Here is a 10,210-nt window from a genome sequence, read left to right on the forward strand (position 1 = left end):
ATAACTGTAATAAATTTTGTAATATTTTTATTGTTGTCGCTGTATTTTTGCAATAAAATTTATGGTATTATTTATAGTGTTTATACATAAAGAAAAAACAAAATACAAGTTTGTGAAATGGAAAGTTTATAATACAGAAAGTAAAAAGTTAATTACTATAAGAAAAATGACTAAATTAAAATCAAGTAAATGTTAGTTCAATTTTCAAGCATAATTCATGTATACATTTTTATAAGAATACAAAATATTGTTTTTTTTCTAGTGTCCATAATTCATACAATCTGGTATAAAGTATAGAAAGCATAATGAAGGTAAAGATTGTATATCGTATAAGAAATTTATCTATATTTATTTGCACGACATACTTCGGTGAAGAGTATAAATGCAGTAGAGTAGCAGGCGATTTACAAAGAAAGGGATACCGGTGAGACGCATGGTGTAGTGATAATCCAAGATATTTTTATACACAAGACTTGTGTGTACAGACACAGATACAGATTAGTGTCATCTCCTGTCAACAAAATATATAAACAAAATTAAACAGCTGATAACTCCTTATTGATTAGATATACAGATAGTCGTTCTATTTTTTTCTCGTTTTTTTTTTAACATAAAGGATCAGCACAAACAATCTTAAAACAATGCATTTAAAAGTATATACCATTTAGTTATCCCATTTACATTATACACACTATGTCTTCATCTGCATTTCCAGGCAATGTTTCTAAAGATGTCGAGTATAAGAATTCATGTAAAAGATAAACAATTGCAATTGTATATTTAATTTAAAATTGTTTGGTACTACGAGAGTACCCTCCATGGTGGGAGATAATCTTTCTATAACATACAGATTTCCTAGTAAACTTTGCAAACGTAAAACGTCAATATAACAAATTGAGCGTTTGGGACGCCGTGTTAGTAAATGGTGTTCTATTTGCTTATGATATATAAGGATAACGGAAAGCATATGATATGGATAATCTAAAATAAAAATATACGCTTAAATTATTGCAGCTTCAACATAGCCCCAAAGTCAACCGAGAGAAGTGAGACTACCGACAGCTTTCGTAATAAACTTTTCCACTTATCAAAAGCTTATCTAGTATTTTGATTAAAATATAATATTATGCTCAAAAAAAGTGTTAGAGGGCTATTACATGTGTTCTTTTCTAAAATGATATTGTATCTTTTTCTCTTACCTTTCCTTCGCGCATTAATTGTCCAAATATTTGCTATTTGTCTTAGAGCTATAAAAGATTAGAATTTATGTTAAGGACATACAGCCTAGTTATTCAGATATATCAATATTCAAACAATTGTTTCGTTGCTGTCTAAAAATATCCTTAACTTTCCGTGTGTGAAGTTTTCTTTTATCCACTAAAATATGAATAACCATCCTAGTACCCGATTCTTAAAGATATTCATTAATTACATATATAATATAATTCATTTAATAGTTATATTATACAAAATATCTCTGCATCGTTGCAATTGTTTGACAAAAGCATATAAGTAACTTAATATTACACATGTTTAATAGATGATTTTATATTACGGGATGCTTCTTAGTATCGATAACATATTCCTGTCGCATTTGGCAGTAACACAAAAGTATCGGAATAATATATAGCACCGATCGTCACGTAAAACTGGATCGATGATCTGAATCAATAAAAGCTTCCGTTACTGCGTGAAACTAAAACATAAACGAGCAGATTGAAATAGGAGATTAATCAAGGTTAGACAATATATATATCTCCCAATTATTCTATCTTATCAAAAAGTATTTTATTACTTCAGAATACGATAAACACATTTTTTCAGTGCGGGAATTTTATGTACACTAAATACCCTACATTTCAAAGCGAGCTTACTCTGCATATAATGGTGAATGCAAAAAGAATGCAAATACTCCATCAATGATAAATATATTATAAAGAATTTGGATGTTTAAAATAGACTTTGTCAAACATATATATAGAATTGTTGTAAACAAATATGTAAAATGTCGAACAAAAATTCTGTTCGGTTATTCATTCCCATATAGTGTCATACATTGAACTCATCTGTTGCCAGATAATGAAAAAATCGTAAATGAACATGCCAGCCGTGTTTTTACGTGATGCAAGTATGAGCATTTAGATGCGATATGTCGTACCGTCCGTTAGAAAACGCTATAAACATGGAAAAAACTTACTTAACTCCAAAAAATAACCATGTCGCATTAACGGTACTTATGTCTTTACGAAAAAGATTCTTGCGCACTTTTACGAAAAAATAGGATGACAGCGAGTAAGAAACGTAGTACAGAAAGACGTTGACGTTCATACTGAACACTAAAGAATACTATGCTCTTCCAATTCTTACACATAGGTTGAGTCTACGGATACCTCTTTTTTTCTCTCTTTCTCTTTCTCTCTCCTTCCACCTCGTCATTTCTTATCGCACGTTCATATCTTTCGCTTACTTGTATATCACGTCATTTAGCTGATAATACATTGATTTCATTATCGTTGTTAGGCATATAGAAATTAAATAATGAGTAGCGTTGCTTATGGGAGTTTCGGCTGTACGAGGCCAGGGAGATAACAGGCTCACGAGAAATTATCACTAGGTGGTTCTGTTTTCATTTTCTTCTGTGGAGAAGTCACTTGCGAGCGTAGATCTGTGCTAGCGGGTCTCTTCGCTTGCGAATTACTTTTTACTGCAGTGGTTGGATCTGCTAATAACAAAGTGTTTGTTCATGTGTATTCCTTTGAAAAAATTCGTTAAGACAAATCGCGCGACTAACCTTGTAACCACCTGACTTGAGTAGCTGGTCCGTATCCTTTGTCGTTTCGTGCTGCTATTCTAAAGATTATGGCCGGTTTCGTAGTGGTGTCCACGTGAGCGGCATTAAGGGCACTATTGTTCACCGAACAAGAATTACTCGAACCGCAATAAACTCTAATAAAAGCTAACTGATTTGGATTCGATACAACTGTTTTTGGTTCTCCGTCATTGTTCAACGCGGTACTTCGCACTGCCAAATAGACGGAATATTCGAGAATGGGCCCAACGTTACTAGAAGGTGGTTCCCAAGAAATTTGTGCACCGTCTATGGATTTTGATATCTTTATAGCACTCGGTGCGCCCGGGAATCCCGGAAGACACGTCTTGAATGCTGCTACCTATAACGAAAGTAAGGGTTCATAATCAAATTCGCAGATTTGATTTTTTTTCTGTTGAAAAAACTTCTTTTTCTTCTTATCGAATATCGCTAAATATAGAATTGAATTGGTTACCTCGCTCCAAGCACTTCGTCCACAACTATTCACAGCGGCAACTCTAAACTTGTAGGCAGTTCCAGGTTCTACTGCTATTTTAGTTCTTCCTTTAAAAACATCCATTGTCAAATTCTGTGTTACATCCAATGGCTCATCACCAGAAAGATAATAATGCTGAACAGTAAAACTAGTTCCTTTTATCACTCCCACATCATACCATTCTGCCTCTTTCTTTTCTTCTTCGCTCTATAAAAAAAAAAACAGTTAATAACATTTGTATTTCATTTAACAAAATAATAAAATGATACAGACAATTAATAAAATCTACCTGTTCATTTTTTATTTTCATCGTTGGTTCTGCCGATCCTAAAGCAGCAGTAGCTAATGTTGTCAAAGCTGTTGAATCATCTCCTGTTTCTGATCTGGCATCATTAATCTTATCTTGTTTCTCTTTTTGAAGATTTTCTTTCTTTGAAATGACAAAGTCATCCTTTAACTCCATTTTCATAGGAGTACGTACTTTTTCCATTTCTTTCTCAACAGGTGCAGCGACACCATTGATCGGTGAAATGGGCAAATCGGGCAATATAGCCTGTTCGTGTTTTATAAATTCATCTTCCGGCTCTGATTTCATTTGAATGGTTGGTATAATAACGGGAGTTATTACATTATCTGCCGCAATCGATGTACTGTTATCAGTAATCATCGGTTCATCATCTTCGTTCGATTTTATAAGAGAACTCTCGGTTGGAAGATCAGATTCCAGGTCTTCAATTTCGTCTTTTATCTCAATTTTCTGAGTCTCGTCTTGGGGTTGATGCGATGCATCCGTGTCTTCGGTAAGATTTTCAGATATTAGCGATTTTTCGTTTTCAGACAACGATTCACACTTAATGTCTTTCACCAAGCTATCCTCATCTTGCTGAGTTTCGTCGATTTCCGTTATTGGATTCACAACGTCCGTTAGAGAAGTCTGTTCGGATGAAGCCTCAACGGCTGATTGTACTAAAGGCAATTCAGATTTTACTACTTTTTCATCATCGACTACTGACTGAGAATCCTTCATCTCTTCTTTTTCACTTGGTAACTCTGAATCATCAGCATTAATTTCCATAGCTGCTTTATCATCTACTGATGAATTATCAACATCTTCAGCTTTCTCGGTTTCACTAGTAGTAATCGATTCAGGAAGATCGGCTGTTGTCGCTTCTTCATTCTTTTCTCCAGCCTCGGCAACTTCTTTTACAGCCGATTCTTCCGTTTGAATATTTTCAGATACATCAACATTTTGTTCTGTTACTTCTGACGATTCAGCGTTAGACGATTCGGTAGCATTTTCCGCAGCAGGTTCTTCATCTATATCCATTTTTTCTTCATCTTCTAGTAAGAGATCGTCTATCGGACCATCTACTTGCGGAAGCACAAAATTTCCGTCACCGTCGACTTGCATTGGTTCTCCTGCACCCATCTGAGAAACTAAAGCAGCCGCTGTGGTTGCCTCGTTACCATTACAGCTATCCTCCATTTTATCATCACCGCTGGCACCATCATCCGTGGCTACCATGAATGATAAACCACCAGATGATTCCTGAACCGGATCTATCAGACCAGCTTCTGCCGCTAATGCAGCTAATGCAGCATCGGTAGTAGCGGGGCCATCAGAAGTAGATGCTGAAATATTATTTTATCGTGTATATTAATGTCATAATAATTTTCATCATTTTATGTTATATATCGCAATATAACTTTACCCACCTAAAGAAGCCGATGGTTGTTTTTGCGATGAAACAAATAGCATTTTACTAGCGTCTATTGAATCTGACGCGCTAGAAGTAGTTACTATGGAGCTACTACTTGTTGGTAAAAGCGTCACCGTCTTTGCGCTTATACCCGCAGGCATTTGTAAAGTCACTGGTTTTCCAGATACAGCTACGGCTTCCTACAGTTTAACAAATACTTATAAAGAATTCTTATATGCTAATTATCATATTGTTTAATAATAATTTAATTCATATCTTGTAAAAAAATACATAAATAAAAAGATATTTCTTGTTACACTTACAGGTGCCTTTTGTATCTGTGGTACTGTAACGAGTTGATTCTTGCCAGTATTAAAGATGGTTTGCGCACCGGTCTTTGCAGCAATAGTCACTGTCTTTGGTACACCACCTTGTCCTGGGACTGTAATGGTTAAAGGTTTTCCAGCCGTTCCACCACCCATTGCACCAGAGGAAACAACAATCATTTTGACACCTTGTTGATTCGTGACATGATTGGTAGCTGATAATGGTAAAACATTTACGGGAGTAGCTACAGAAGTAGCTCCTTGTCCTGCACCAGCTTGTGATGTTGTTACAGCTTGTACAGCTCTTAGACCAGAGCCTGTGGTAACAACGATAAATTGGTTGGTTCTGCCGACTAATCCACTGTTTCCTGTCGGTTTGGTGATCATTATGGTTTGCTTGCCCGTAATGTTCTGTCCTTTGCTCATCGCTACTATGTTGGACGTTTTCATAGTCGTGAGGATTTTTGATCCCGCAACCGTATTAGGATTTACCAATCGCAGTATTGTCGGTCCCTGATTAAGAGGTTTCGTGCCGGTTGCTTGGACACTTTTGCCTGGGATGAGGCTTACTTTAGGTACCACCATTCCTTGTCCAGCTTTCAAAAGATGCACAATCTGTGGCTGACCGGCTATATTTTGGCCGGGCTTTTGCAATATGATCTGCTTGCTCTGCTGTGGTGAAGCAGTGCGCAACACTGTCGCGCCAGGTGCAGCGAAACGTATTTGCTGCCCCGGTTGTACGTTTTTCATTCTGATAGTATTGGATGCAGTCGCAGCCGCAACTGCAGTTTGTGGCACAATCGAAACATTGTTCATAGTAATTTTTGGAGTGGCTGCTGCGGCTGCGGCCAAAGCAGCGATTCCAGACATGGCAGCGGGCGTTTGACCAGCCGTAGTTGTAGTGGTAGTAGTGATAGTAGTAACAGTTGTTTGTTGTTGCTCAGTGGTAACCACTGCCACTGCTGCTGTAGCCACTGCTGCTGAGGAAGTGACCAGAGGAGACCGAATACGTATGACGTTACCGGTTGCGACTCTCGGGGTTATAGGACTTGTCGACTTTTGCACTGCTTGCGATGGTACTGGTTTTTGCACAGGACTTGCACTTTGAACTCGTAATGGAGTTGCTACTGCCGTTGCCACAGCTGTTGCAACGGATGCTCTGACGGCAGCAGCAACAGGGGGGGTAGTCGATGGAAGAGCGGCAATAGTAGTCACAGGCGGAGATGTGACAGGTACAGTAGGAGTTGCTACCATTGCAGAGGTTGTTACCGCAACAGGAGTGCTGACGATAGGCGCAGTCGGCGTCGGTGCGCTTACCAACGGGTAGGCACTACCAGTTGCCGCTATTGGAGGCATGTCATACTTTTGTATTTGAAGAATATAGTATTGCGCGGACGGGCTTGCTGTCCAGCTGACTTCCAACGATTGCGTGGAAGCCCTAATCAGCTGAACTCTGGAAGGTGCCGCTGGTTTACTGACTTCAAGGTACCACAGATCTTTACAACAAACCTAGACCAAAAAAAGAATTGTATCGTTAATACAACAGTATATCATCCAATCAAAAGTCATGCTATTCTAATTAACTCTAACCTGATTATTCCAAGCTTTGCGGTAACCATCTCTACCAGACCATACATAAAGTCTACTGTGTACACCAACTGCACAATGACCAGCACGAGCACGAGGAACATTCTCCTCCAAGGAATCAACGGTCAGTTGTTCCCAAGTGAGAGTTTCTGAAACAGTAACATTTAATAACATTTTTATCTTCTAAACTGTGCATTGATTAGATTATCCATTTAATATATCAAATTCTATGTTCAACAGTAAAATTTTGTCATCTTTTATTGGCTAAATAATTTTAGCAATTTAAAGATTACTTTAATTTATATAACACTATCAATATATATATATATATATATATATATATATATATATATATATATATATAAAATAAAATATAACTTACCTAAATTCAAGCATGCTAGCGTGCTTGTGCATTTCCACTCTTTCTCGTGTGTCGCGACTTTAACGTCGTCGACGACCAATGGCACCCAACCCCCAAATACATACATTCGATGACCGATTAAAGTGGCAGTATGGAGTGACCGTGGTAAAGGGGTAGGTCCATGAACCACTGGCTTGTTCCAAGTCATCGAATCAACATCGAGGAACCACAAGTCACCTAAACGGCAACCGCTCATGCCACCATAGATCACCAGACAAGACTTGCCTGTGGTACGATCGGTATATGCCACTCCGGTATGGGATTCTCTAGGAGGTGGCGCGTGTCCATGCGTTTGCGGCACATCCCAGGCTGTATGGCCATTAGGAAGAAGTTCGAGCGTGTACAAATCATTCAAATATCTCGGTATATTATTTTTCGGGTCATCACTGTCATTCGCCAGACCTCCAAAAAGGAAGACCCTATTACCAATAAGGGTAAAACTATGTCCTAATCGTGGACATGGTGGTGGTTCATGCTTAGGTGGCTTTGGCTTCAAACGTTTCCACTCCCATCGACTCGCTTGTAGTTCATACAACTCGTTGGAATATTTGCCATACTCCACCATTCCACCAAAGACAAAGATGCGAGTGCCATCGACAACGAAGCCATATGCTGCACAACCTGGAGGAATGTCTCCCTTCGTCGAAGGCACAAACCACTGATTTGTTGCTGCAAAGATATACCTTGTATAAATATCTTCATGCAAGATTAGATTGCAAAATTTATATTACGTATATATATTTTTATTCTATGTAAATTTTTTAATACAATATAAGGTAATAATCTTCTCCTTCTATTTCTTATTAGTGGTACATAAATATGCAAGTGTATATAAATGTAAGAAATATAAATTTTGTTATATGTTACTTTATATACATATATGCTATCCGTATTTTTTTACATTTTTATACAAAATTATATACATAACAATACAAATATTTCAAACAGGTAATTTGAGAGATTTTGCAAAATGTTTTAAATAATTTAAACATAAAATGTATAAGTTAATAAAAAAATTTAATACTATTTAATTTTTTTAATACTATTTAAACTTATTTTAAAACGATCTTATATACAAAATTAGACTATGAATACCATCCATAGGATGTAAAGGTTGATTTCAAATAAAGTGAAAATGATAAAAGTGAGTGAATTAATGTATGTACAGTCAGCAACTAAAAAATTGCAACACATTTTTTTCAACAACTTTTGGAATGCAGCCTGTTCACCAAGCGATTAGCTGTTACTTATGGATCCATAAGAAAGAACCAATCACTTGAATAGGCTGCATTCCAAAACCTACCTTTAAAAAAGTATTGCACTTTTAGTTGCTGACTGTGCACACTAGAATATTTATTATAATTTCTTAATTTAACTGGGGTAACATTTAGTGAACTTACATATTTTTGTAATTTTCACTTCATTTTAAGATACGTAATCAATTATATTTTATATCTTTTCTCTTTATCTTTTCAACGTTTGGGTGTATGTTAATTATATTTTAATAGTACAGAAAGTATAATACACAACTAGAGTCTGACTGAAACTTTTGCCGAAACTGAACTGAAACACTCGACTACATGTCAATTTTAACTGTAACCGAAATCAAAATTATAAATTAGGAATCCTTTAAAGGCCATATGTATAAACACGCGCATATACCATGTACTTTTTCTTCATAAACATCATAATTTATTGAAACAATAATTAAATTTTGGCCGAAATCAAAAATCGAAATTTTGGTTGAGTGTCAATTTTGGCCACAGAATATAAATACCTTCATAAACATCATAATTTAATTATTGAAACAATAATTACACAATAAATAAGAAGACTCTACCAGATCAATTCAAAACCGAGCTATAAAAGGTGTCAACAGTAAACTTTTATTATTCGTTTATAACAATTTCACGGAACGTTTCAACTGTACTAAGTCCTCTCTCATCAGCCGTGTTTATACATAAATAAAAAACTAAAAACCCCGAAACAATAATTTAAATACACATTAAACTTAAAATTAATTTCGGTAACGGTATCGAATCATTTCATCCAACAATCAATGTATTTGCGATTTAACAGCCGTCTAGTGAAGATCGTTCACAATTTTAAGAAAATTAGATAATACATGTGCAAAGATAAGTTAAAGTAAGAAAGATCATGGGGAATAGGACTTAATATGTCGACTGCTATATCACTCCGCTTATTCGCTCTGCACCACGTGGATGTTACATATGTATATCTGCTGTATCGAATATACAACCATCTTATACAATTGGAAATAATGTTACCACTGAATTATTGACTGGACTTTCTTTTTTGATCACATTGACTACTCTTTCTCGCTGTTAACCGAAGAATTGGTTTGGATCTACTTTTGATATACGTTTTATAATTTGACTCAGTATAACATGGTTGGATTTATAATACATTGTGTGATTGTTGGATGAGATGATTCGATACCGTTATCAAAATTAATTTTAAGTTTAATGTCTATTTAAATTATTGTTTCGGGGTTTTTATTTTTTTATTTATTTATAAACACGGCAGATGAGAGGACTTAGTACAGTCGAAACATTTCGTGAAATTGTTATAAAAGAATAATAAAGGATACAGTCTGCTTATTTATTGTTGAAATTTATACGAGCGAATTATATATTTTCTATTTTGTAATAATTACACATATTAAAATTAATATTTATGAAAAAGAGCTATATGGTGTCGAAACTGACACGTAATGAGTGATTGTTTTCAGTTTCGGTCGGACTCTAAATATAACATTAAAAAGCTAATTAACGAGTGTTATTGGTTGAGTTCAGTAAAAAAAGTGGCTATGCAACTATAAAGTTCTTTAATATGTTTGGTTTTGCCCTC

General features: G+C 35.7%; 1 protein-coding gene across 3 annotated transcripts in view; it reads right to left on the bottom strand.

Annotated features, from left to right (window-relative positions):
- Positions 1 to 269: 269 nt before the first annotated feature.
- Hcf (Host cell factor) overlaps positions 270 to 10,210 on the bottom strand; it is a 14,709-nt gene continuing 4,768 nt past the window's right edge. The window contains exons 2-11 of one of the 3 annotated variants that reach the window (XM_018507360.1): positions 7,301 to 8,008; positions 6,922 to 7,067; positions 5,329 to 6,840; positions 5,022 to 5,205; positions 3,595 to 4,937; positions 3,285 to 3,512; positions 2,792 to 3,170; positions 1,200 to 2,722; positions 662 to 724; positions 270 to 511 (exon numbers count right to left, since the gene is read on the bottom strand). In XM_018507360.1, coding sequence (XP_018362862.1) covers positions 2,595 to 2,722; positions 2,792 to 3,170; positions 3,285 to 3,512; positions 3,595 to 4,937; positions 5,022 to 5,205; positions 5,329 to 6,840; positions 6,922 to 7,067; positions 7,301 to 8,008 — 4,628 coding nt within the window. In that variant the 3' untranslated portion in view covers positions 270 to 511; positions 662 to 724; positions 1,200 to 2,594. Of the gene's footprint in view, positions 512 to 661; positions 2,723 to 2,791; positions 3,171 to 3,284; positions 3,513 to 3,594; positions 4,938 to 5,021; positions 5,206 to 5,328; positions 6,841 to 6,921; positions 7,068 to 7,300; positions 8,009 to 10,210 lie in introns of all 3 variants that reach the window. The other 2 variants (XM_018507361.1, XM_018507359.1) reach the window with 2 other exon arrangements.

The sequence above is a fragment of the Trachymyrmex cornetzi genome, unplaced genomic scaffold (genome assembly GCF_001594075.2).
Source record: "Trachymyrmex cornetzi isolate Tcor2-1 unplaced genomic scaffold, Tcor1.1 scaffold237, whole genome shotgun sequence".
Lineage (NCBI taxonomy): Eukaryota > Metazoa > Arthropoda > Insecta > Hymenoptera > Formicidae > Trachymyrmex > Trachymyrmex cornetzi.